This window comes from Hippocampus guttulatus, chromosome 6 (assembly GCF_054856545.1).
Source record: "Hippocampus guttulatus isolate MCC_2025c chromosome 6, RoL_Hgut_1.0, whole genome shotgun sequence".
Classification (NCBI taxonomy): Eukaryota; Metazoa; Chordata; class Actinopteri; order Syngnathiformes; family Syngnathidae; genus Hippocampus; species Hippocampus guttulatus.
The window spans coordinates 21,340,689-21,367,814 of NC_141266.1; the positions used below are offsets into that span (position 1 = coordinate 21,340,689).

Below are 27,126 nucleotides of genomic sequence, written 5' to 3' on the forward strand. Positions count from 1 at the left end.
TATATATATACATATATATATTTCACATTTACTTAACTACAACAACCCCGAACTTTATTTGTCCAGTCCACATGACTGTATTATACTGCCTCCCAGTGCCCAATATCATGCTCACAAACCTTTTACATACTTTTTTCAGTTAATCGGCTGAATAATCGGTTGTCAGAATTAATGAATGAATTGGGTTTTTTGGGCCATATCTCGGAATCAGCACCGGCCTTAATAAAATTAATATCAGTCGGCGGCTATTTTTTCTTGATTAAACGCATACAACAACAAAATGCTCATGTTTTTAGAAGGGTGGAGCGGATTAATGGCATTTCAATTCATTTTAATGAGGAAAATTGATTTGACATACAAGCTTGCTCATGAATGGGTTACATTGGTAAGTCACGATCCCATTACCATGGTGGGTAACGGTTTACACGTTCTTCTTAAAGGTTGTTGTCCTCCTACTTCATCTCCTCCTTTTTATTTTACTTGTTTTTGTTGTGGTTTCAACTTACGAGCTGCCATTTTGACCTAGTCGACGACCCCCGCACTTTAATCGCATTCCTAGAGAAACATTTATTTGGCGGATAAGTGCGCATTCACAAAATGCCGATGGAAACGTAAGGTCACGGCGGACGGACGGAAACGAGAGACGGAAGTTTTTTTTGCGCCCCGGCCAATTCGACTTCATGACGGCTGCTAACGATGACATGCGCACACATGCGCCTCATCTGATGCTTCATGGGTGGCCGATGAAGAGCGGATCAGTGTGGGGTGTGGGGGGGTATTTGCGGGCTAATTTGACTCGTCCGATCGGTCAGCCAATAGGGCGGCTTAACCGTGACCTTCGAACCTGGGAGTTTTCCAGTTGGCCGATCAGGAAGAGAACCTTCACTTGACCCCCCTGGACGTGCATGCTAACGTTTGGCGGGGAGGAGGCTGGGGCAGGGGTCCTCTCTCTGGGTGAATGACGCTCAGCTAAGCGGTCTCATATCAGTGCAAGAATGGACCTTCACCAGGGTCAAACAAGCATTAATATTTCAAATATAACTGCTCCCTGCATATATAGTATGACATCAAGATTCATATCGCCATTTACTAAGACACTGATTAGTGTTATTTTTTATTTATTCATAATTATTATGACAACTTCAAAAAAACATTTGTCAATAAATCATTTTTGTTTACCGCAATAGTGATGGCACTGGGGGAAAAAAAGAAAATATCCACCCATTTTCTGAACAACTTCAGTGAAAAAAATTAAAGTATTTTTTAAGTTGCAATTTTTCAAGATGAAGTCTTTTTTTTTAATGAAAATCCTAGAACAATTTAATTGTATACCCCCCCAAAAAAATGTAAAAGTCTTCTTAGAATAAAAAAAGGTGTTTTTTTTCAAGGAAAACTGTAAAATATTGCATGAACAAACGGAAAAAAACCACATTGTTGAACATTGTTAGAATTTTTTTCTGAAAAAAAACTAGAGTGAAAGAGAAGGCCTTTTTATCTTATTTCATTCATTATTTATGGAGTTCTTTTATTTTTTAAAATCTATTATATCTTTCATTACTTTAAAAATAATTAGTATTTACTGATTATAGTTTATTTATATATTTTTTTATTATTTTGTAATTGTGTTTTTTTTTATTTCTACTGATGTACTTGTTTGAGTTTGTTTTTAATTTTTGATCATGAAAAAACATGCTTTTTTGGGGGGAAATTAGAAAAACAAATTAAGCCAATTCATCGAGTAATTAAAAACAACAAAAATTAGCATGAGGTCGAATGGATTGTCAAAGAAATTGTTAGTTGCAGCCACCCCGAATGTCAAGGAAGCTCAACTGTAATATGAAAACCTAAGCTCAAACCTGACCATAACACAACTAACCCGAACCCTTCAACCTTTGCTCAAAAGTGAACCTTACTGCGTATTTTTTTGCATCAGTGGCCGTTTGAAAGGCAAAACTTTAAGCGTGATGTGGAGGTGACACACTCGGATGGCTCCTGTGCAATCCATGTATCTGAGACACTCAAGAGCTTTCCCGCTGCGAGGGCTTTACAAGGCAGCACCGCCGGACCAGCGCGGGCGGGCAGTGCGGCTCAATTAGCTTTTGTTGTGGGTTTGGCTCTTTGACAGCCAGCCAGAGAGCACGGGTCCAAATCCTCTCCCGCGGGCCCAGCTGGGAGGATTAAGACTGGTTCCTGTCCCGTGGCTGACCTCTCCAAAGCCCCAACAGATGTCCTGATTCCCCCCCCCCCCCCCCCCGCACACACACACACCATCACCACACACTTACACCTTCCACTCCTTTCGAACCCTCTCTTGACCCCGCACTCAAAACAGAGCACTCGGGTGCCATTTCTTATCACAAGAACCCTTGAATGGGAACTAGCTGCCGCTATCTGCGCTCCTTTGTACCAAATCATCCTTCGGGGGCACTCAACAAACGCGCCCCCAAACTGCTAACCGGTGGCCCTTGAAATAGGACACCCAGTCCCCACTGCTCAATGTTTGCACCCCTGCTCCATCACAGATTTCTAATTGATGTTTTTTCTTTTTTTGGTGGAGGCAGGTCTAAATTTAGATTTGAGTGGATTTGGTGTAGTACCGCAATGTGCCACAACATGCTTGGCAGCACTGAGCTCCACTGGAGACATGCAGTGTCATTAACAGCAAGAAAGGTTTTGTATTATTTTGTATTATTTTTTATTAACTTTTCTTTTGATGGCGGCGCGGACACCCGCAGCGGCTCCTCTTGTTTTGTGTTGAGAGGGAAGAAATTTCATCTGTGCTGTATGTCTCACATACAGTACATTTGACAATAAAGTTTATCCAATCCAAAAAGGCAGAGAAGAACCCCTACTAATCTCCGGTCATAGTTCTTGTCCTCACAGAACAGAGGAAATGTTAGTACTGTATGCACAGTTTGTTTGGGCACCAGTCTCATGTTTATCGATAAATCACTCTTTAGCAAGACGCCACTCTACTTTGCTCTCTGCTCACCATGCATACCACCACCCACACTCTCCATTTCAGTAGTCTTAGTAACTTATTCACTCCCAAAATCCGCAGTTGCTAAAACTGCCAAAAGCCAGTCTAACCCACCTCTGTGCAAATGAACGCAGTTTAATGCACGAGACTTGAACGGGTCACAAAAACAGAGCCCGAACGACGTTTGAATACATTTACATTCTTCTTTAGAGTGTAGGGAAGGCATCAAACTATGTTGTTTTCTACATTTTTGCCGAGCGCTGGTGAGTCTGGAATGTATTTCTTAAGTGTCTCTCAAGTGCTATCTCCAGCACTTTGTTCCACATCTTGCTTCAGGGGCGCCCTGCACACACCAGCACCTCGTTGGTGGCCCTTGACTTAAATTAAGAAGAAAATGCTCTCCAAGGAGGGTGCGCAAAACGGGTCCTTGGAGGTCAGCGGTGGTGCCACCCAATAGGCACGTTTGAGTGGACAATGAACAGATTAAAACCTTTTATAAGGCATACCACCCCCACCCCCACCCCGCCAAAAAAAAGCTTCAAAAGCTCCACAAACTGAGAGTAATCCAAAAAGTGAGATTAGGCGATTAAACCCAGTCTTGAGCAGGACTCAAGACTCTCAAAGGCGCGTTTACTGTTGTAAAACACGATGATATTTATTGCATATACTGTATACATTTTATGACTTTGGCGACAATCAGCGGGTGCCTCTGCCTCACTCATGTAAAACCGGGAAATGGGTCTTTGCATCGCCGTTGGCTAACCAGATAACAGACGGCCGCCGTCTTTGAGCTTTAATGGTTCTGGAAAGCAGTTCTACTGTAACCGCTCCGTCCCGAAAAAATAAATGCTAAAGTGGCTACTCAGGGCCAAGCTAGGCAGTCTCCAAGTTGAACCGGGCTAATGGACAAGCGGCAAAACGGTACTACATTGACTGTTATATTGATTTTAAGACATTTTCCCACAGGGATGGACGCTTATGTTATGACCCCTTTTACTGTTGTTGCATCTTCAATTTCCAACATTCCCGTCGATTCTGCTCCTCCATCACAACACTCCTTCCTCATTCTCCCCCCTGCCAGCTCGCTACAAGGCCACTGGCCTCGCCGTATCCCGGCACCGCCCTGTCAGAGGCACGCCAGCGCATAGCTGTCAAGAGTTTTAGGGATTCGGTGAGCTGTGAAATCGCACAAATTGCCGATGCTGCTGCGCCTGGCCTGGCAACAGAAGGGCAGAGGAGTGCTGGGATGTACGGCCAGCCAGAGAAATGTTACGCTTCAACACTTCCCAACCTGTATTTACCGCCTCCTTATTCGCACTCTGGACCTTGCACCCCTTATTTGCACATGCACACCCACACACAAGCGCAAAACTACAACCCATGTTGCCAACACACACACATATACACACACACACACACACACACACATACACACACACACACAGACGCACGTAGCGAAAGTACTCATATTTTGTACCGGTACCGGTAGTGCAGAAAAAGTATGGCAAGTATTGATTAAAGTCAAAGTAAAGGCTGTGAAATATACTGATGTACAAAAACTCTGCACCTTATCTCAGACTACAGAAACACTTAAAAAATAATGGGTGTTACCTGAAAAATCTACTTGTACTTGGTTACTTACCACCTCTGCCATCAACACTCACAGAGTATCTCACACCACCCTGGTACTGGTAAACGGTACTGGCTTCATCTGCCTCACAGCACAGTCACCTCCAGCACTTTGCTTGGCCGTTAGCGGGTACCTTCCACAACAACCCTCCAAAGGGACGAAGTTCTCCCCGACGCCCAATCCCCCCAGCCCCCACCCTCACCAACACTCGCCAGTGCTCATAGCCGTGCAGGCTCTTCCTGAGAAATGACATAAAGGTCACAAACATGTTTATGCACGCACACGCGCACACGAACGAACACACGAAAACACACACGAACGAACACACGCACACACTTATATAGTCATAATTTTTCTTGTGTTTATTTATTTATTTGTTTGTTTATTTTCGTTGCAACACTTGCGTTCACTTTACGGCTCGTCGTAAAGCAACTTAAATTACAATTTACAATAAAGCATAATATTGCCCGGTTTATTTGTTTTCTCGCGGTTAGCAGTGGTTGTCATACTTACTTACTGACGTGGTTGTCATTATTTCGTACAATGTCGTGATTTAATTGCGTTTCGAGGAATATTTTGGCTTGGTCTATTTCCTGGAGGCCGCTGACGCACGTTAGCGTTTTCTTGGTGGGCCAAACTGCAGTCGCGTCTTTTGCACGCCTGTACTATCTCGAAAATGTTGATTAAAAATCTACATTTACAATGACTTAATGGTCAAACTCTGGCAAGAAACAAAAAAAAAACAGGAGTGATTTACCAGGCTGGGAGGGCTCAAGTGAGCGTGAAGCAGTCAACGACGTTGAGACAGTGACACCTCGTGGCGTAAGAATGTAACTTCAATCACACTACTCCACCTGATTTGGGGCGATTGCTGTGAACATAAAACAATCAAATGAAACACACACATACATTGCAATTAATACAAAAAAAAGGAAAAAGCATCCAAATCAGAGTCCGTAAATACTTTAGGAAAAGTCTTAAAGACTTACTGACTTACTGACAAACAAACTGAATGAACAAATGTGTTACTGCCTGTCAGAAATGTCAACGAAAGAGGCAGGAAGAGGAAGTGCGTTCCACAATTTTGGGGAAATGGATTGCGTGACCTGCATCACTTTGAGTTTTTGATTTGGTATGAGGGACATGAAGTTTAAAAAAAGCAGTCAACAGACTGCAGTGACCAAACAGACACCATTGGCCTGCAGGGGTAGAGCGCCGTGGAGGGTGGGGGCACTTTCATGATACCCTCAACTCAACTCGATACCCTGACACGAATGTGCATGCGAACATGTCACGTTAGTAAAGGTTTATGCTCCCTGTATCCCAGCAGGGGGCACCCTGCTTCCATCTATTTCCGAACTGGTTATCCTCACTCCGGTTGCGGGTGTGCTGGGGCCTATCCTTAGCTGTCTTTGGGTATACCCTGAATTGGTCACCAATCAGTCGCAGGGCAAACATAGACAAACAACCATTCACACTCACAGTCTCACCTATGGGCAGTGGTCGTCGGGAATTTCGGGACAATATGTTAATTCTCCTGTACGGTAAATGTATTTCCTTGCCGGTTCGGGCATAACGGGCCAATCAGACCTCCACCCAGCCGACCCTCCTAGCTGTCGACTTCCGCACCCCGTGGTCGACGACGTTTCGGCGCGTGAAGGCCGGTCAACGACATTTTTCCAACGCCTGACGTCATCCGTTCAGGAGATGCTCGCACACTTGCACTTCGCCCCCCCCCCCCCCAATGTTTTTAAATATTACTCTGAATGTCTGTTTTAAAGCTGCAACAATACACACGTTTCCACCCTATTAAGAATCTATTAGGATGAGTTAAAGATTGAAATGAGGGGTTTTACACACATTAAGGCGCTGAAAACCCCCATTTAGGTGCCTGTTGTAGGCACGCGCGTTCGCCATAAGGGTCTTTTTTGTATGCCTGTTATCATTTGGAACATTTCAATACCGAAACTACATTGGTTTTGTTTTGAGTCAAAGGGCAAAATTTACATGCCGTGTGAAAATGATATGCCGGAGTATCACAACTGTGAATGTCTGTCTGCTGTGAGGTGCTTTTTATGAAACGCTCGTTGACTTCTGCAGGCTTTGTGAAGCAGAAACAACAAAAGCAAACAAAAGAAAAAGGGATGCGCTAACTCTCGTCTGCAGCGTCTGTGGTGTGGCGAGGCGAGGAAGCCGCGCTGCGAAAAGGCGATGTCACCACATTTGACATCACGGCGGCCGACGCCACCCCGGTGACCAATTTAGGCTTATTCATTCGCACGTCATCAACTTTTTGATCTCTTCAGCGTCCGAAATTAGAAAGGTAAGCTTTTCTGTCTGTGAAAAAGTTTTACAAATGGCTTTAAAGAATTTTCAGGACTGTTCCTGAAAGTAAAAATAGTTGACTGATAAATGGATGTTTTGCTGTTCTTAAAAGACGTTTGTCATTTTGAAGAGTGTGTATTGTGATGACTTGGCTTTTAAAATGTGTGTTTGTGTGGCACGCCAACCTTTGTTGCTACATTTCGTTACAGTGGCTGTTTCATGCTTTCCCGAGCACCTTCATGGCTGCTGTCCTTTCACTGATGCTGTGGAGCCTCGCAATGGTTATTCAAGGCGGTATGTTATTTTTGTGCCTGTAAAAGCTGCCATTCGTTCACTTTTTTTTTTTTTTACATTCGTGTTCTGTATGAATGCCGTTGTCGAAAGGGGGCCCCAAGTCAACCTGTCAATTTTCCGCCATCGGAAATCTAACATTGCTGATTTTGTGAATTACAGTAAAAACAGACTGAATGCGGTCGGTCTGTTGGGACTGCAACCTAAGAAAGTCCAGGAACTTTTAGGCGAGATGCAAGCTAGTTGGCAATGAAACAATTTTTTCAAATAATCATTTTGACAGCCCAAAAAAAACCCAGAGGAATGTTTTTGTTTGTTTGTTTGTTTTTGGGTCTGGCTCATCTGTAAGTGGATCGTACAGTCTGTGTGCCGCAGGCAAAACTTTGTCCAGCCCCGGTCTCAATCGGTCTCAAACGTTGCTCTCTGGCCGCAGTCAGCACCTCCGCCTGCGGCGTCACCTGCTCCACCGACTACAACGTTCTCCTCAACTGCTCGTGCGCTTCCGTCCCCGCCCGGCCGCTACGCCTCGATGTCAACTGCAGGTATTTCGATGTGATGTCGTTTATATGGTTCAGCACAAGGCGTTCGAAGGACTTTATGAGCACAGACGGCAGAGCGACAGCTCAGTTTTCGATGTTGCTGGGTTCTCGGGGGCTGGGATGATGGTGGACTGTCGGTGCAGTTTTGCTTCATCAGTCCATCTCTTCACAGTCTTGACCACCAGTTTTACATATTTGAGTCTGTGCTCCTATGTGGGGATTAAGTGTAAAAAACGAGAAATTCTGGGCCTTTCTTCAAAAACTCCCACATTGGGTCGCTTGTATCTGAAGGGACCACTTGATTTGGATTTTTTTTTTTACATCCAGTCAGATTTCGGCCTCCATGTGTTGCCATGTGAATTTAATCCGCCCACAATCACTCATGCTGGCAGATGAAAGATTAACAACGAGATTGTTTCTTTCCTTTGAAACAGTCACATTCAAAATTAGCCGTCATGACGTTGGGATTTTAGCATCTTCAAATTGGTTGGTCAGCGCAAAACTGTTTAAAACTCATTCAGTACCAGCCAATTCTGGACCAAGTCTGAAAAGACGTTGAAGAACGTCTTTGGGAGTGCATGAGTTCACCAGCCAACTGTCATGTGTGACATGTGTGCAATCTGTAGCGATCTGCACACATCTATACAGTTAAGACTCAACATCTCTGGTGTTGATGTTTTATTAGACTGCAATATTTGATTATTTTTGTCATCTTACAGTATGTCTGTGTCCTATGTGTTGTGTTATTTTTGTTATTTTGACTTCAAAATGGCGCCGCGAGAGTGGCTGCCTTTCCAGCAGCTCCTATATTTTGTTGCTCTACTTCTTCGTTTCATAACTTTGCTGCTGTGAATTGGGAATTTCTCCACTGCGAGACTAATAAAGGTTTTCTTATCTTATCAAGTAAAGTATTGACTGTGCATGACCCGTCACTGTCGGTGAGTTTCTCCTTCGTGTGCTTTTGTAGCGACGGCGAGCTCCACGTGGCCGACAGTTGCCAGGTGTCGCCGCCTCAGTCCTGGTGTGTCATGTACCCGCCGGAACTCTCCAGCATCGCCGCCATCGGGACCAATTGCACGGCAACAGTCGGCCGGCCGGGCGCCCCGGAAAGCGAGGTGTCCAGCTGGGCGTTATATGACGTGGGTAAGATAAAGTGCACGCCACACCATCACTTGAGGTTGAAAGCAAAAAAAAAAAAAAAAAAAACAGACCTCCGCGAAAGCAGAAGCGAAGCATGTTGAGAGTTGCATCTGCATCCTTTTTTTTTTGTCCCCCAACATGAATGCAACAAATGATTACCTCACCTGGTAAAATGTGCCTTGAGAACTGCAAAAATCAAATTTTTTTGATGCGATTTGTGCCAAATGTGTCATCTAGATCTGATCAGGATTGAATGGGTTTTGATAGAATAACTTTTGACGCACCAAGGACGTAGAAATTAAAAAAAAATAATACAACCATGGAAACTTTTTTTTTTAATTATTGGTTTCGTTTTTCGCAAAATATGGACATTTGTTCTTCTTAAATATGTTTTGTTTTTTCAGATAACAATAAATTAATTTGTCTTTTTTCATGACATTGTCATGAAAAAAAAGTTTTGGAATAAAAATTAAAGTATAAAATTGTAATTTTTAAAATAATTTAACCACAATTTCAATGTATTTTTATCTAAATCATCACAAATATATAACATTGTGGCAATCTGCTTCATATCGAGCCTACCAAAAAAAAAAAAAAAAAAAACTTGGTGAATTTGTCCTGCAGCCTATTCACATGCTGCTTCATTTCCATCAATCGCAGTGAAACCTTCTCCGCCTTTCAACATGCGAGTGATCAGCGCAGACGGATTCTACAACATCACCTGGGACCTCGACAATGACAACAACGATTGTCTGACATACAGCCTTCGCATCCGAACCAGCCGAGGTCTCTTGCAGGTAAAACGATTTGTTTTTTTGATTGATTTTTTTAAACTGGTGCCACTCAGAGTACGGTCGCGGCTCGCGGGCCATCAATTGCCCGACCCTTGTTTCTAGAAAACAATATGAGTGAACAGTGAACGATCTCATTTTTGATGTTTTCACTTTTTCCTTTGCTCAGGATCCAGCGCGTTCCTTCTCAGTGGACGAGAGGTTCCTCGTGGTGGGGCACAAGGAGCTACCGCCCCGTGCCAAGTGTAGCGCGGTTGTCCGGGCCAAGTTGTGCCCCAGTAACCCGTCTCAGGGCCCGTGGAGCGAGTGGAGTCCCAAAGTCAGCTGGACAAACGCGGCGACAACATCTGCAGACGTTGCGGGTAAGCAGGTCGCCATTTTATTCATTGGCAAACAGGCAGATCATCATTTACGTTGTGCGATGTCATTTATATCTCATACAGAATAGTGATTCCATTCCAACATGAAGCAATGTGTCTGGCTGACTTTCTGCTAATCATTCCGTTGCGATTTGCAGCGTGGCGAAAGGAAAATAAGGAAATGGGTATTGAGAGGCAGAATTCATAGAAAAGAGTCATGATTAACTTCTGACAATTAGCAGCCGGTGAAGAGTGTCCGATTGTGTTCCTCTCAACCCTCCCTGTCTTTTTTTTTTTCCTGTTATTTTTAATACTGGAATCAAGACGAGAAATGTTGAAGGCACTGTAACATGATGCGCAATTTGAATATTGAATTGAGTGATTCTGTTGTCTAGAGGGAGCCTGAGTGCCACACGGAGAATCACTGAACTCGGGTATCGGAATGCTTTCACGTGTGGGCAAAGAGAGCCCGGTCGCTTCGGGACAAGGAGTTAAACGCACAAAGAGAAAATAAGAACGCATGCAAGGAGCTGCTGTAGACCACAAGCAATGCCCAGATGCTCACGCGCTTATGGCCAAGTTGGGCCAATTTGGCCACGCCCCTTCAAGTGCCCCTACACGTACAACAGTACAATTGTTGCTGCTTTGACTTTCAGCTTGTCCCGATGTACAACAAGTTTGCTTAACTCATTCAGTACCAGCCAATTCTGGACCAAGTCTGAAAAGACGTTTAAAAACGTCTTTGGGAGTGAATAAGTTAATAAAAGCAGTTTGTTTCCAACATCAGACATGACTGATGCTTTTCTCCTGTGCCTTAGTGAAAGGATTCTGGCTGTACATCCTCCTGGCCATCATCATCCTCATTGCAGGGCTACTGCTGGCTTGCTCTCGAAAGCCGTGAGTAACAAAACAAACTAAGGGATTTTTTTTTTTTGAGTCTCTCCAATTGACTTGATTTCAGACACAGTCCAAAAACAAGACAACAAAGTGAAAGCCAATTTGGACAAAGCATGAATCATAGTCGCCGCTGCCGCCGCCGCCAACTCACTTCCCGTACTCGGCGGATGATGATGATGATATTTGTTCTCACTGCTTGGCCTTCACCCTTTCCTGGCAGCACCTTCTGCATTGCGAGAAACCACACGCGCGCGCACGAACTCGGCACTCAGACAATGAGCAGGCTGAACTTGACAGGAAGTCACGCGTCGCCCTGCTGCAAATGCAACACCCAATTCCAAGTTATTTATATAGCACTTGAGAATACAACCACAACTCAAACAAGCAGAAATAAAAACAAACTTTTTATTCATTTGATGGAATAATTGTTTCATTCATGATATTTAAGTTAACTATAAGTCATTCAAATTTGAAAAATAAGGATTTATTCTATTCAACGAGTTTACCTATTTGACGTACATTTTTAATTTCCATTTAACTTTGTAAATAATTGGTTAAAGGACCCCAGGAATGATGCAAACAATGGCACTTATTTTATCGTTCCCTTTGACGGTATTCAACAGTTTTTACAGCACCAACTTTTTACGCCCAGAAGGCATGAAACTGATGACGAGGACGCCGGGACGAGACGAGCCAAATGCTAATGTATACTTATTTGCCGGGTTTCATTTTGCCATGAAACTCCAAGAATCAAGCGAAGCAAAACAAATGGGATGGACCAAGCAGAAGCGTGTCATTTACAGCTAGATCAAATGTGCCACTTGATCACAAGTTTGCCAAGTCCTCCTCGAGTTATTGCATACATTAGTCAATGCATTAGGTGCACGTCCTTGCTAGACATTGACGCGTGTTTTTGATTCTTCCTAGGTACTTACTGAAAAGATTTCAACTGAGCATGTACGTGTCCAGGCCACAGGACTTCTTCAAGCCGCTCTATCTCGACCACGGAGGCAACTTCAAGGTGAAGGTGTAGTTGACACTGGTGGCCAGCAGGCGGAGTTACACCACGGGGGTCTTGTTACACTTGCTGACTGCTTGGGAATTTCCCTCACAGTCACACAGCGGGGCCCACCAAAGTGGTGTCATTTTTTTTTAAAATATGTAAGCGGCCTACAATATTTTTGGGTAATGACAAGTGGTTGTGTGTCGATGTTTATGTTCCAGCTCCCTGGAAAAATTACCAAGAGGGGTTGATGCAAATGTTGTCACTTTAATGTTTACCCCCAAAATGTACTAAAATGATTTATGATGTGTGGTTTTGCTTAAGTCAAAAGCAATATTCAAGTTGAAAAGGCTTTGTCTATCTGTGACCATATCAGGCTCACCTGGACAATCTAATATGGAGGCCGTATCAAAGACGTTTGCAATACAAGCCCAAAGGCACTTTGACCTCAATTTCAGTGACAGCACAGAGCGGTGCTGGATAGAAAAAAAAATTCAGCCCCCCCCGAGATGGACGAAAACAGATGGACTATCTGCTTCATTCTAATTCCATGAACCCAATACTGTAATATGAATCACAAACCATGTTTAGACTAGTGGAGATACATGGAATTGCATAGAAAATACATTCAACATCTCTTTCTTTGACGATGTGGCTTTCAGCTTTGATGTGGTATCGTTCGAGGCTTAATACATGAAATGTCCCCTTTGCATTCTGCTGATATCCATCTCAGGAGTGGGTGAGGCCGGTGTTCAGCGAGCACGACTTGTTGGGGAACACCTCGCACGTGGAAATGGCGACCGCCACCATGAAACAGCTCCACTGCCACATACCTAGCTCAGAAGGGGGAGACGTAGTACGACCTGCGGGGTGCATCCTCCTAGTCCCCGCCCCGCTGGCACATTTGGGACACGTGTCCATTCACACGGTGATTGTGAGCGAAGAGGACGAGCAGCAAGTGTCTGGTCCAAACTTCAGAGAGCTGCTGGACTCTGATCTAGAGGAGCAAGAAGTGGACAGGCAAGATGAAGAGCGGCTATTCAACGATTGGCCTGAAGAAGCGGAGAGAGCCTCGCTGGCCTCCAGCCGACAGTCGGACGACGGATACCCCCGGGTGGACTTGGACACGGTGGATAGCGGTTTCGGGGAGTGCACCAGCCCATCCCACTCCAGTTCGGGAGAGCCCGCCGGGGTTTTCCTACCCGATCCGCAAAGCTCACGTTCCAACTATGTCAAACAGTGGATGATTTGTGGTGATGCCGGCGAAGACTTGAGAGACGTTCTACATTGAACAGTCCACTAGTTTTACTTGTTTTAATTTTTTTTTATGTACAGCAGAATACACAGTATGTCATTCATGGTTGAAAAGAACCTCATCTCACTGATTGCATTTTAGGCATTACTTTTCTATTGTATTTTGATTGAAATCAGAATACCCTTTTTGGATCTACTTTTTCCTTTTCCATCCAAACAATAGGCCTGATCTCATTGATTATCCAGATTTATTTTGTATTGTCCATTCAATAAAAGGGCCAATGACACGTCATTTTTTAAATATCTTTATTCCCCCCGCCCATCTTCAATCCAAACATCATTATGTTTCTTGGTCTATGATCAGATTACCCTGCTTGTTTTTTTTCCCATAAATCGTTTTTTTCCCTCTCTTTTATCAAAATCCCACCGTGCCTTGTGTATATTGTTTGCATTTGCTCTTATTTTGCACTTTTGATCTGGTTGGCATCGAGAAAGAGAATCTGCGCTCATGGCCTTGTCTGTTTTGGGTTTTTTTTCCTTACAATAAAAATTTTGTTTCATGTGTTTTATTTTGTCCTTTTAATGAAAAATTCACGATATTTTGATCTATTAATGAATTTTGTGCCTTTATTAAAACCATAACAATGTCATATATATATATAGTTGTCGTCCCTTTATTAAATAAATAAAAACTCATTATTTGAAATGTCTTTTTTATTTGTTTACCATAAACGACCACGATACATCATTGCTTTGTATTATTTTTATGTTTTCCCTGAAATAATCCCAGCCATCGTCACCGTTGTTGACGTTACTCTCCTGCTGTCACCACTCATCCGGGCCACTGGTTGGCGCTGTGCAACCGACAGTCGATCAAGTGTCAACAAGACAACAGCAAGTGGCAGGAGGCAAGCGAATGTGGACGAAATGGTCGCGTTTTAAAACAAGTGCACGTTTCTTTTCTTGACTTGTCAAGCCTTGATATTCTTCCGTTGATGGCAACCGTCGATTTCGCGAGTTAAATGTGACTTTCAGCGCGGGCGTCCGTTCTGTCCGCAAGTTAGCATCCTCGTCTTAGTAGCCGTTAGCTTCTAGCGCCTGTCCCAAAACAAACCCCGCCCCCCCCAAACACAAAACAAAACTCACGATGAATTTGTCCCAGGACGCCAGCCTGCGACCGGAGGAGGCTCTGGTGGTGGAGAACGCCATCCGACTGGCGATCGACTCGGTGGTCAATGTGCTGTACGGCGTCAACAGCAGCCATAGTCGCGAGTACCAGCGGATGGTGGCCGACAGGGACAAAGAGATTGCGAGGCTGCAGCGGGAGGTGCAAGCGTTGCGCCGGCGGGGATGTGCTTCGTGCAGGGCGCTCGACTGGGGTACCCCCGACCGGTCCCCGGACTCCGGGAAACACAGGGACGACGGCGGCGGCGGCAATGACGCCGGTCAGCAGCAGCAACAGTGTGAACTCAGTTTCTCCTGTACGTAAATTGACAGTATGTACATCTATCTAAATGTATGTCTGTTCGTGCATATCACCATGTAGTAGGGCTGCACAGCAATTAAAATTTGCGCTCAATTAAAATTGATGTAATATGAGCCTTAAAATGTATATGATCTGCCTGCCGCGTAACCAATAGTGAGTCAACCACCAAGCCAACCAAAAGTGGTTGTATGCGTGGATAAGGTTTTTTTCCCCCCCTAAATAACAAGGGAGTGCATCTTGCAGCGACCGCCCAGTCATTCAGCGGACTAATAAATTGTAGGCATATCAATAGAAGAGAGCACAGCGAATGTTGGAGATGTGGAGCAAGTGCCTTGAATGGGCTCAACATTTGGAGCATTTTCAGAGCATTTTGCACTGAAAACCCTTATGTTGTTTGATAATAATTATCCATCCATCAATTATCTGAAACGCTTACCCTCATGAGGTTCACGGGCATGCTGGGACATATCTGAGCTGTAATTGGGCAGTAGGTGGGGTACACACTGAACTGGTTGCCTGCTATCGCACGGCACACTTACACAAACAACCATTCACACTGACAATCACACATATGGACAATTTAGAATGATCAATTAACCTGCTATGCATGTTTTGGGAATGTGAGAGGAAACCAGAGTACCCAGAGAAAACCCACACAGGCACAGGGAGAATATACAAACTCCACATCGTAAAGCCGGAGGCCGGATTCGAACCCACGTCCTCTGCACTGCGAGGTGGATGTGTGTGACTGAGATTCTATAACTTGACTTGAGACTCTCCTATGAATTTGACATTTGTGACTTACGTCTGCTGTATTTTTTATCCACAGCGGGTCTCTTTGACATACCTCCATCCAACATCCCCTCCTTGGCACTCCCCTCACCCCCCCACAGACAAGCGGATCCAGCTAGCACTTTCGAGGCGGGCAGCATCACCGTCAAAGAGGAGCCGTGCAACGTGGATGCCATCCTCGTCAAATGGGAGCTGAGCGAAGAGAGGTTGCGGGAGCAGCCGGAGCAAACCGCCAGTTCTTGTTGGGACTCAGGTAACCCCCGCCTTGTGATTGTTATTTTGTGGATTAAAGTGCACCCACTGCTACACACGAAGGATCGGGTCTGAGCCTGACCATGAAATATTGACGGCCCCCTCGAAATGGGGTTTGTAATTGCAATCGATGCCACATGATGGCAGCAAAGAATTTAACTGAACTCAACTTTTCACAGCACTTAAAACAACCAATCCTGCATTCAAAGTGCTGTCCATGGAGCAGACATTACTCAGATAATAAGAGTTGAAACAACAAATGAATAACAAAAAAATGTAAACACCACAACAGAATGTATTTTATTCCATTTTTTTCCTTTCAAAAAAATCTACATTCACATGAGACTCACAAACAGTGTTAGCTTGAATTATGCGAACTCCAAAAATTCTGGATGTCACTGAATATAGTCAACTAAAAGTCAGGAGTGTTTCGCGACAAGGGAGTCTGTGAATGAGCACATCGTTCATTCATCATTCCTTTCTCCTTAATCACAATTTTGAGATTTTTGATTTTTGTGCAATATAGATGATTGATTTTATTCAGCTATTTGAGCTACTTAGGCTGATTTCCTTCTTTTGTGTGTGTGTGTGTTTTAAGAATTGGAGCTCAGAGAAGTCATGACCTGCGACGAAGCAGACGGACTGGGGCATGTGGCAGAGGCGGAGCAACAGAGGTTAAAATCTACAATCATTACAGTGTTAAAAAAAAAAAAAAACCCTGCCTGTACAATATGGTGCTTTCACGGCCTGTGTCAGTGATTTCCATAAACGTCGCCAACACGAAATCAGAGGTAGCATCAAAGTGGAAACAGAAGCATGTCACTCCCAGTAGAGATTCACCATCAAATTGACTCATAAAACAGTTGAGAAGCAAACATCGTGTATTTTAACACCAAATATTTGAGCCATAGTAGGAACATCTTCAATGAAGAGAAATTAAAAATGTAGCTAGTTTTTAATGAGAGAAAAGAAGTAAATTCCAGATGTACACCGGTGACTCAAATGTGCCGACTTTGCACCATCTTTTGTCAAAGAGACTTGAGACATGCCTCATTTGTCAACATGGGTAACTTTTCGAAACACTAAAGTCATTCACAAATTGGCAAAACAAATCAGACTGACCCGTGCAAAGTCAAGAAGAAACAGCGGCGACAGACATTACTAATCGATCACTCGTGTCGTTCATCGTCCTCAGGAACAAGAAGAAGCGAGTCCCCACGGCGGAGCTGCCCGAGGAGGCCCAGCAGCAGAAGCGTGCCGCCTGGCGAGCCGCCTCCCGACGCTACTACGCCCGCAAGGTGGCTCGCCAGCAGGCCGGCCCCCCGTCACGCCCCGCCCAATTCCACCATGTGCCGCCCAGCTCCCAATACGCCGCCTCGCCCTGCGGCCCTTTGGCCACTGGTAACAGGAAGCGGGCGCCCATTTCCGCATTGCCTCACGACTCGCAGGCGCAGCAGAGGGAGGCGTGGCGAGCCTCCTCCAGGAGGTACTACGCCAGGAAAATGGCACAACAGCACCACCAGAACGGACCCCCGGAGTACCGCCACGCTGAGCCGCCGGGGGGCGACAGAGGGGCACTTGAGGGAATTTTGTGTAGTTGATGATGAACAACACTACGGCTGTCTTGGGAATCGTTCACTCATTCTCCTTCCATGCCACCCGTCCACAACCGCTGGGGGGGATTAATTATTTATTCATTTATTAATTAAAGATGTTGTTCCAATCAGAAATACCTGTCAATCCATGAAATATTCACTCTATCAAATCAGCTTCTGCCATTGAAATGAATGAAAAATCCCATTTATTTGTTCCCAAAAACAGAACATGTGTACTTTGTTTTAAATAAGAGAATAACACTCTATTAAATTATACTTTATAAAACAAACTATTAACACGATTCACCAGAAGGAGAAGATAAACAAATTGCGCATTATGATTAATTCATTTCAACTCCCTCTGTTGTGTGCAACTTGGCCACCAGTGGGCAGTATTAACACAAAGACAACTCATAACTCCCAAAATTAAAGAAACGGTTTAAAATATGTTTTTGGAGTGAACATCATTAAATTTAGCTTACTATTCTTTCCCCTTTTTCACCAGTTTTCTCACTGACATCTTCGGTCATTTTGAATAAAAACCTTTCCAATGATTGTCTTTTTCCTCCGTTTCCTTTCATGCATCAGCCGAGATAACCTCCTGGATGGTCATTCCCAGCACAGCCTGAGATCATCGACTACGGATACACTGAAGACATTTCAATGTTCTTCTGAGTCTGCTTCCCTTTTCAAATGGAGGCATTGCAGTGCGCCCATCATCCATTATCTGTAACTGCATCAGGAGCTCGACATCTTTGTTTTGATGGCATTTTTCACAATCCGGAACCCTTATAGCTTAAAAAAAAAAAAAAATGAAGGTTAAGATGCCGGTGATAAACGACGTGTATAGTCAAATGGAATTCCGTACTCAGATCCTCCCAACTGAGAAGCAGGTGTGCAAAACACTCATCCATCATGTTGACCTGCAGTATTTGAAAAAGCCATCTGTCTATTTTCTGCACTTGTCTTTATCGTATAAAAAAGCTTTTCATTGAAAATGTTTTATATTATTTTGTTGTTTCTTGAACAGCTTCTGGACCAGGTGCACATTTCAAGCTATTTAAAAAAAATGTCGACTTGTTTTCTTTTTACATATACTCATTTATTCAAGTGTTATTTGCAGACCAAAGGGCATCACATTTGCTCGAACGCTGCATGCAGACACAAGAAAATAATTTGTAACCCCCCGCCCCCATCAAAATGTGCTAAACTGACGTAGTTTTCCCTCTCTGGCGGGAAAATAAAATAGTATACGTCAGTTTATCAATCAGACAGGCAAATGGATGGATGGATAGGACCGACTGAGGCATTGATGGATGAATGGAGGGTTCATCCACAGTTTTAAACCCGCTAGTTCAGACGCAAATTGTGTTTACTCATCACCGCAACGCGAGACTTCAGTGTGCGGGTCTTCCAGACTAAAGCAAAAGTACACCGCACACTTACTTCTTCACCCTGGGCTTAATTTAAGAGGATGTTAAATGTGAGGCGTGCAGTCACGCAGCAGACAGCTGAGCTAATGTTGCCCAACTGCCTGCAATTGGCGAGTTTGGTGCACACTTGCAATTGGATCCGCTCGACAGCTGCTCCACGGAACAGGCGCACTTCTTTTTGTCAGAGCGCAGTCGCAGCAGGAGGAAGTGGCATGCAAGGGGCCGTTATTTTAGATCTGAATCTCACCTCTCAGGTCTGAACACGCAAATACGAGGAGAGTTCTGAGACCCCCCGACCCCCCGCATCTTTTTGTAGCAGGTACGACGCCGTAATTTGCGCCTGTGTGAAGGCGGCGCATCTTATTTGCATGCACAAGAGGGGCCGAGGGGCGTTTGTTTTGGGGCAAAACAGCTTCAACCACCTTTGAACACTTCAGTTGCAGGATTGACGAGTTTGGCTACTGGCGCTTTTGCACCACGAGATTTATGGAACGCCTTTTTGACGAGCGTGCGCCGAACAAAGAAAGAAAGAACGAAGAAGGCGAAGGAGCAGATGGCGACCTGCGCGCGCAGCCACTGGCGCGCTAGGCGAGTTAAAGGGCTCAACTGTGTCACATTATTCGCCTGTGGAGCGGCGAAATGCTTCGCAAGCAGCACTAATACTTTTTTCTCCGCGTTTATTTAGTCATTTGGAAGACTGAAAGGCGCTAAATCGAGCATGTTTCAACTTCCAGTGGCGTGCGCGCCACCTCGGTGCGCTAGGTGGCGGGCTGTGCGGTAAAATTGACATAATTTTCATTGTTTTTCCAACGAAACTCACGTTTTTACGGCGAAACTTTTATGCTTATAGTGTTTTAATAATATGTTTTTGATTTTTTTTTTTTTTGTTTTGTACTCAACTGGAGCCGACTGAAAATTCCCATTGGCGTCAGGGCGCATCTGTGCACCTTTCGTGAAGTTTTCTCAACTCTGTGGACTTTTATTGGCTTGGAAGTCATCGCCTAGCAGTCTTGAAATGCTAAAGTGTCTCTTGGACTTATAAATATAGTGAATGGAGTGTTTGTTAGTGTCTGAAAGATGCCGCGGGGGTTGACAAATCGCTCTGCGGGTTGATTCGGGAGCTCGGTTGCGCACAGACTGACAATGACGTTTTGGTTGGGACTTTTTGAATGCGGAATGGACTCTAATATGTTCAAAAGAAAGGGGGGATAACTGTTAGTCTGAATGATTGCTTTTAATATTTCAAATATTTTATGTAGCGTTTTCAAGTGGCACTTGGAAGAAATAGCTTTACTTTGGTTTAAATGACCATTTTGCGCGTTTGAGGGCATATATTGGCTCTTAAATGATGGTTTATGTCAATATTTTCACCCCTACACGTTGAACGTACATGGACGTGTCCATTTTGCAGGGATTGCTGGGAAGAAGAAGGAGTCAGTCGAGGTTGGGCCGTCGGAAAGGCGCACCAAGGTGGAAGCTATTTACTGAAAGGTAAGAAATAAACAGACCTTTCGTGGCCAATGGTGACTAATATTGCTTGGGATGCAAAGTGGTAAAGTGTAGTACGCGTTGGGCCCAAGAAAGACCAGTTTTAGGGGTTAATTTGGCATGTCTGCAACATTTTCAAGCGGCCCGGACCACGGATGTGCGTTAAGAAGCAAACATGGAGGCGCGGCTAGAGGGAGCCAAAGCAGGCAGGAAGGAGCTTGAGCCTGCTTGTGGGCCTCCAAAGCGGATGTTTGACCCGATTGAAATCCTCACAAACACTTAACAAGTCCGGAAGACCTTTGATTGTTGTGTTTTAGCCTCTGTCGTCGTAGTTACTTGAAGTTGATGAGCCTCAAGGGTGTGTGCTTCTTTGGCTTCAACTGCCTCAGTGGCACTCCATTTTTATCCAGACGCACAGCAAACTGGACTCATAAATGTTCAAGTGTAAGAAAAATATCGCTTGAAGTATAAATCATGAATTTTAATGGTGGAATTTGAGTGATGTCTTCATTTTAATTAGCATTAGCTTGTTGCTATGCCTAGTTAGAGAGCGTTCAAGATGGCTGTCGAGCTGGCAACAGGTGACGTCAGTAGGCAGCTCACTTCCTTGTTTGGTTTTGAGACAAAAGTCAACTTCAAAGACAATTTCCTTTGTTTTCACTGTAAATATGTCAATTTATACATTTTGTAAAAAATTAAATGCTCACGAAAGCCCGTGAAGTCTTATGCATCCTTCCTAGAGGTTATGGTTAACAACACTCACCTGCTAGTACACTAATCGTTCAAGTCAAATAAAGGGTGACATTTTTTGACAATTGATTGAACCAGAATGCCAGAATCCTACGTAAGACTACTTACTGATTTAATTGAAAACGAAATCAGAAGCTCTCTGGCTGTGTTTCAAAACCCATTGAACGAATGCCATTATGAGTTTGTAGCACCTCTTTTTAAATTATGGCAATATTGAATTCTGCTCCCCTCGGTTGTGTCTGACTTTTTATTAAAACGTAAATACTAAATTTTGATTTCGCCAATACTTGTGTATTGTGGCCAGTTTGTACTCTTCTCACCTCCTGGAATTCTGCTCACCTCGCACGTGTTAAACACAACAAATCTTCCTTTGTATCATATCCTCATAATTGGTGGCTGTCTTGAGTTGTGTCACTGGACTGGGCTACCACTTCATCATGATCTGTGTAAACAAGAAAACAATTACAGTCATGCCACTATTAAACTTTACTTATAAAGGCAAGATAACAGATTTTAAAAAGTCACAAAAACGACAATTGTCTCAATTGAGTGACTCCATTTTGTGCCGTTTAAATGGCTAATTTGGCCACCGATGGCTGAAGCCTGTGTTTTCAGTCCACTGGTCGTGGTGCTGAAATCAGGAGTGTTGACACCTTTGCTCCCCTCTAGTGGAGGTGTGCGGTAACACATGCATAACATAAACACGCCCTGCAGGCTTCAGACACGTATTCGAGCGTTTCAAACTGTTCATGGGGTATTCATGAAGAGGTTGCGCAAGAAACGCGGCTCCCAGTTCCGTCACAGAAAGGCTCTGTACTCCTTTTGTTTGGCTCGGCTTACAAGGAGCTATCGTGTCAGCCCTAAGACGTGTGCTTGCGGCAGCCTGGTGCTGAAAAGAAAACAGCCACAGCGAAACAGGAGAGACTCGTGCTTTAACTCTTTCCTCACCGGAAAACAAAAATGTCTCTCCGTCCCCCCCAGCTCCCTGCCCCTGCAGCCACAATGGAAGAGGAGATCGTGGAGGAGCACGCCAAGCTGAAGCAGGGCATGGTGAAGGTGCTGCAGTGCGTGGCCACCATCTCGTCGGCGGCGGCCGTGGTCAATCCCATCTTTGGCGTGGCGGGCTCGCTGATGCGCGTGGTTCTGCACCACATCGACGACGAGGACATCCGCACGCTCAAGCGCGAGTTCGGCTCAGTCAACCGGGCGCTGGACGAGCTCTCGCGCAAGAACCGCCAGGCGCTGGTGGCCATCCAGAAGGAGACGCTGGACAGCCAGTACGCCTCGGTGGAGGAGAACCTCAAGAACCAGTTTCGCAAGTTCATGGAGCTGGTGGAGGCCCGACCCGAGCACAGCGAGCGCAAGAAGGAAGACTTCGCCCGCAGCTACGCCGACGACCTGGGCGACCAAAACCTGCACACGCTCTATGACGGCGTGGTGGGGAAACCCAAACTCTTCAGTCGGCCTATCCTGGAGGTGAGTCGCGGACCACGCTGACAAGGGGTGGGGGACGTTATGGACCGGTCGGCCATCATTTCCCCTATATCGTCTAATGCTGTTATAGTGTTGAATAGCTGACTCATAATCAAGCACCTGCACGTGAGGCTCGTCAATAGTTAGAATTATGTGAAGTTTCAGAATCAGCGATTTGAAAAGGTATTTTGGTACGCTTTCACCATTTTGCAGTTTTTCACTTAACGTGTGTCGGCCTGGAGCATAAACCTGAGTGATATGGCAACATTTTTTTAATGTGGTTTTCAAACTGCCGGCTGTCCTGAAAACTAAAGAAACTAGATTATTCAACATATGAAGAAAAAAAATGAACATGGGAAAATATTACAAAACTTGACAGTGCAAACTTGGGAAACTAAAAATAACACAATGAGGTGGAAAAACATAATATGGAGCTTTCAGGTGTTGCAATGTCTAACTCTGACCAGCAGAGGCCAGCATTTCCTGCCTTTCTTCAAGTTGGGTTTGTTGTTGTCTTGAGGTGTTCCTGAAACACTCGGGCGGCGATCGTCGGGCCATGGAGCGCTTGTGCACGCGCCTCACCTACTTGTTCTGCATCGGCCTGATCGCCCTGATGGGCTACGCCGCCGTCATCGGCGACGACGACGCCGGCCTGAGCGAGGAGTGGGCCGAAAAGATGGAGAAGGTACAGGACAAGATGCAGCATGCGCTGCGCATGTGCCGCTGAATCGGGTACACACGCATCGTCATCGTTAACTTCAACGGCAGCGGTGGGCAAAGACACGTACGCTACTTCTTCCTTACTGGCAGTGCGGCCCAGCCAACATTTATATTATCAAGCATCCTTATATTGCTCTTTTTTTCTTTCCTTGAATTGGTTGTTGGGATTTTTTCTTTAATTAATTCAATAGCTAGCAGATTGGTTTATTGTAAGTAATAAGAGATGGGCAAAAATGATACTTTTATTTTTTCAAATTAGTTTTTTTCATTGACTGCCTGACATTTTACGAGCACTTTGACTGATCTTTCGAGATTAGGTTCTCCCACCTTATAATTACCAAACCAGAAAGTTGACTCATATCAGAAAAAAAAAAAACCAAACGAGATTTTTTGTTCTTTAATAACTAGCAGTGGAACACGCGCTGATTCCAAGTGGACAGAAAAGCTTTGCGTGAACGCAAACATGTCAACAGAACAGTGACTTTGATGGCGTTGTGACACCTCAAACTAAAATAAAACGACTGAGAAAGGGCTTTTGATGAAATAACGCCAAAGAAACACAGTAAGCAATGCTGTCTCAACACATGGCTGGAGTTGAATGTCAGCGGCCTTTTTTCACTCTATGAACTGCGTCATCAAACACAGATGCTGTTGGGAATGTCAGGTGCCTAAACTCCTTGTCCGAGCTGGCCACCTAATCTTTCTCTTCTAATTAAAAGCTGTGCTAATCTCCAATCCAAAGCAATGCAAGACCGCCACTTACTGGCCTTTAGTTCATCAATACGGCCACGTATGTGTGTTATTTGATAGACGAGCTAGGCCAGACCCTGCACCACGCCTGTCTGTTGAAAAATGGACCACGAATATATTTGTCGGTGCTGGTAGTCATCGACAAATGCAAGCATCCATAGCAGCCATTGAGTTAATGAAATAAAAGAAACAGTTCAGTTAACATCTGACAGATCCCCCAGTCTTTAATCCGAGCTGTCCCATGTATCCATTTGAAACGGCCATTCAGCCCTTCCGCGCTTGAGTTTGCCCACCGCTGTTTAGACAAGAACGCTGGGACCACTCTTGAGTTTTGATCAACTTTGTAAGGTGACCTGGAGTGCTCCGCAAGGCGCCTGTCGATGAAATGTTGCATTATTAAGTCTTGGACCACCCACCCACTAAACGTCTTCATGTTCTTTGTTACAAGTTAGGACGCATGCCAAGCCAATAGATGTCACGGACATCGTCGTCCAACAATCCCCGGTTTATCTCAATTCCAACCGGCTGGTGAGATGTTCTGAAAAATCAGCGAGACCAAAAAAACAAAAAGATTTCATAGGATGAATGTGATGCAATGATGGATGGCAAAATGAGCGCATACCTGAACACTAAAAGTGGTTACACTTGTTTTTATGACACTAGATGAGAATGCCGCTTGAGTTCCACCAACACTACTTTTGAAGCACTTCTTTCCACATGTTCTGCAGAACGACTTTAAAAAACGGGCATCGAAGTTCATGCAGAGTAGGTCACTTTGTGTTGTACGGGCACTTTATCCCATAAGTAAAGGAACAGCTTCTTTTTTTTTTTCAAATACCTTTTTTTTGTTTGTTTGCAGTCAGTGGTGCCTCAATGATTATATTGTTGTTTGTTTGGTTTTTTTTTTTACACTATTTTATGAGACATCCTTTTACATGTGTTTTAAACATAATTATGCGGTATAAAAAGAAAGCGACTAAAGTGTGTATACTTGTCTGATGTAGGCCATTTGATTGTATCGGGTGACTGTTCTGTTTTTGTTTTGAGCACCACTACAAATAAATATGAGTCCATGCATCCATGATTTTGGGAGTCATTTCATTTTCCTGCCTGCCTGCTCTCTGGTCTTACTGGACATTTGATTCGGGACATCTGCAATCCTAACGAAGACGTAGATGCTCAGTTGGAATCGAAATGAAGTTTTTTTCCTGCACCGCCCTTTGCTGTTGGCTAGGATTGACGTGAACGTGCCCTTAAGCCCAGGGCATTAATTGCAGCTGACAGTAATGCGTGCTAACGGGGAAAATGTCAGTCACCTTTGGTGGCTGATTTCACCTGCTTAATTCTTATTGCACCAATACCATATGAATTTAAATGGTGTGTTTCCACTATTGGGGTCACTTCAAGGGGATTGTTGCCAAGAAAATGTGTGCATTTAGTTCCCCTTGAAAGAGCGAGGACAGTATGAGGTGAAGACACCAAGATCTCCATCTTCCCCAAAGTACGAATGAATTCATTTCGGAATGCAAAACGGTATGTGATCATGATTGTGTATTTGATGTTATTTTAGAAGTGCTAAGATGTTTCGAGCTAGCAAGTGTTTAGAGCTAACAAGCTCATGGCCAGCTAGAGATGCTAGCGGAAATGCAACCGTTGTGTTGTATAATGGGAAGCTATCCTAATTTCCCAAATTAATTTTCTTGTTCAGCTGTGACTTAGTTGTGAAGTTTTTGTCTTAAAAACATTTCCAACTGGTAAAAATGGGTTCTCGTTTGATAATACAGAGGTACGTAATAACATGGTGGCTGTATACGCTACATAAAACGACAAAAAAAGTTTAAAAAGGAATGTATGTACAGTCTATAATGTGTTCAATCTGCCCTGCGACTGACTGGCCACCATGCCAGCAGGGGGCAGTGTGCCTTCCGTCTAAATCGAACTTTGGGCAAGGTCCAGCACCCAGCGACCCGAAACAAAATAGCAAAATACATTTTAAATGAAATTTACCATTCAGTATAAAAATAGAGGCCTACTTAAATATAGAACATATCGTTGTAGTCGGGCGGAAACCTGGCCTCTCCAAAAGCATCGCTTTGGAGAAGCCGCAAATCTTGCCATTTTTGTTAATCAATTAACATATTGCACCATTTAAGACTTTACATTGGTCAAATTATTTTGGAAGAAAAAAATAACGTAGGCACGTTTGGACGGAAAATTATCCGAGAAGAACATGGGGGTGTAGTTTTTCAATATGTCCGCCAGATGACGTTGTTCTTTCCACCTGTTTCCACGTAAGCAACTGTCCATCACAGAAACATCCAGTAACATTCCCTTTTTATTTGCTGTATACTGTATTACATATATATGTCACCATCGAAATTGAACACTGTGGTATTTATTTTAAAAATTAAGAATGTATAGTGAGTGCTGAAGCCCCTTAAATAGAACCAGATGAACTGGTTCCAAACGTGTGCAATTTACTCATCTACAACATCGAGAAAAAAAATGCTGATTTGACCCGCACAATTCTGCTGCTCATCCCTGCAAGAGATCAGGGGAGTCACAAAAAACACGCCCCCCTCCAAAAAACAAAAGAAAAACAAACAAAAAATAGATAAGCAGTTAACTGACGTGCTCACTTGGGCTGTGGCGTCTATCTGGCAGCATTTGCGTCATCATCGTGATTTATTTTTGGTGCAGGTTAGTGGTGGCAGGTGGGGGGTGGGGGGTGATCGTTTGTCTTCTTTTTTTCCATGAAGCAACATTTGCGCTATCACCTTCATATCTACTACTTATTACAAATGACACCGTCTAATAATTAGACTCTAATTCCATGTTGGAAATGCAACATTTTAGTCACAGAAATTCGTTCAGTGCGCAAAAAAAAAAAATCCCAGCAAAGCCTGATTAGTGGACAGCATACACACGTTTGCTTGTTTGTGAATGGCTTTAAAATTAATACACACTTGATTATTCGTTTTTTTTTTAACACAAGCGTAATCATCACAAGGTTTTGTTCTTACCTTCAATGGTGTGCGTGATGTTGAACATCCCCAAGAGGCTCCTCAAAGAGGGACCCCCCCCCCAAAAAAGCTAAAAAAATAACAAAAGAATCAGACATTAAAATCCATCTTGGTGGAGACGAAAAACCACAGCAAGACCTTGTCACGTCGAGCAC

General features: G+C 44.1%; 3 protein-coding genes and 2 long non-coding RNA genes across 9 annotated transcripts; 3 read left to right on the forward strand and 2 right to left on the reverse strand.

Annotated features, from left to right (window-relative positions):
* The first annotated feature begins 6,772 nt into the window (after nt 1–6,772).
* Nucleotides 6,773–13,773, forward strand: il21r.1 (interleukin 21 receptor, tandem duplicate 1). 4 transcript variants are annotated; one of them, XM_086112699.1, is made up of 9 exons: nt 6,773–6,933; nt 7,145–7,229; nt 7,588–7,768; nt 8,733–8,908; nt 9,566–9,702; nt 9,866–10,058; nt 10,874–10,952; nt 11,880–11,973; nt 12,689–13,773. In XM_086112699.1, exons 2-9 carry the CDS (start codon nt 7,175–7,177, stop codon nt 13,244–13,246), a joined length of 1,473 nt encoding a protein of 490 aa, XP_085968825.1. In that variant the 5' UTR covers nt 6,773–6,933; nt 7,145–7,174; the 3' UTR covers nt 13,247–13,773. The 4 variants fall into 4 exon arrangements, with proteins under 4 accessions (XP_085968825.1, XP_085968827.1, XP_085968824.1 ...); XM_086112701.1 differs by having other exon boundaries at nt 6,775–6,933; nt 7,660–7,768; XM_086112698.1 differs by lacking the exon at nt 6,773–6,933 and having other exon boundaries at nt 7,127–7,229; nt 7,660–7,768.
* On the reverse strand, nt 10,045–14,496 carry LOC147204135 (uncharacterized). The gene is made up of 2 exons (XR_015101086.1): nt 14,356–14,496; nt 10,045–12,952 (listed from the first exon to the last, which is right to left on the reverse strand). It is a non-coding gene; the product is annotated as an uncharacterized LOC147204135 (long non-coding RNA).
* On the forward strand, nt 14,068–17,469 carry LOC147204136 (uncharacterized). Of its 2 annotated transcripts, none has more exons than XM_086112703.1 (4): nt 14,068–14,690; nt 15,525–15,740; nt 16,338–16,413; nt 16,935–17,469. In XM_086112703.1, the coding sequence occupies exons 1-4, from the start codon at nt 14,357–14,359 to the stop codon at nt 17,338–17,340; spliced, it is 1,032 nt and encodes a 343-aa protein (XP_085968829.1). In that variant the 5' UTR covers nt 14,068–14,356; the 3' UTR covers nt 17,341–17,469. The 2 variants fall into 2 exon arrangements, with proteins under 2 accessions (XP_085968829.1, XP_085968830.1); XM_086112704.1 differs by lacking the exon at nt 14,068–14,690 and adding an exon at nt 14,945–15,435.
* A 2,714-nt stretch (nt 17,470–20,183) lies between these two features.
* On the forward strand, nt 20,184–25,032 carry rpz (rapunzel). The gene is made up of 3 exons (XM_086112705.1): nt 20,184–20,258; nt 21,987–22,481; nt 22,999–25,032. The coding sequence occupies exons 2-3, from the start codon at nt 22,008–22,010 to the stop codon at nt 23,203–23,205; spliced, it is 681 nt and encodes a 226-aa protein (XP_085968831.1). The 5' UTR covers nt 20,184–20,258; nt 21,987–22,007; the 3' UTR covers nt 23,206–25,032.
* Nucleotides 21,239–27,110, reverse strand: LOC147204138 (uncharacterized). The gene is made up of 2 exons (XR_015101087.1): nt 26,972–27,110; nt 21,239–21,447 (listed from the first exon to the last, which is right to left on the reverse strand). It is a non-coding gene; the product is annotated as an uncharacterized LOC147204138 (long non-coding RNA).
* Nucleotides 27,111–27,126: the final 16 nt, after the last annotated feature.

Coding starts and splice junctions, on each gene's coding strand:
- il21r.1 (XM_086112699.1), top strand. CDS start 7,175: ATGGCTGCTGTCCTTTCACTGATGCTGTGGAGCCTCGCAATGGTTATT. Junction 7,230..7,587: donor CGCAATGGTTATTCAAGGCG/GTATGTTATTTT, acceptor TGGATCGTACAG/TCTGTGTGCCGCAGGCAAAA. Junction 10,059..10,873: donor AACATCTGCAGACGTTGCGG/GTAAGCAGGTCG, acceptor CCTGTGCCTTAG/TGAAAGGATTCTGGCTGTAC.
- rpz (XM_086112705.1), top strand. CDS start 22,008: ATGGAAGAGGAGATCGTGGAGGAGCACGCCAAGCTGAAGCAGGGCATG. Junction 22,482..22,998: donor TCAGTCGGCCTATCCTGGAG/GTGAGTCGCGGA, acceptor TGTTGTCTTGAG/GTGTTCCTGAAACACTCGGG.
- LOC147204136 (XM_086112703.1), top strand. CDS start 14,357: ATGAATTTGTCCCAGGACGCCAGCCTGCGACCGGAGGAGGCTCTGGTG. Junction 15,741..16,337: donor CAGTTCTTGTTGGGACTCAG/GTAACCCCCGCC, acceptor GTGTGTTTTAAG/AATTGGAGCTCAGAGAAGTC. Junction 16,414..16,934: donor GCAGAGGCGGAGCAACAGAG/GTTAAAATCTAC, acceptor CATCGTCCTCAG/GAACAAGAAGAAGCGAGTCC.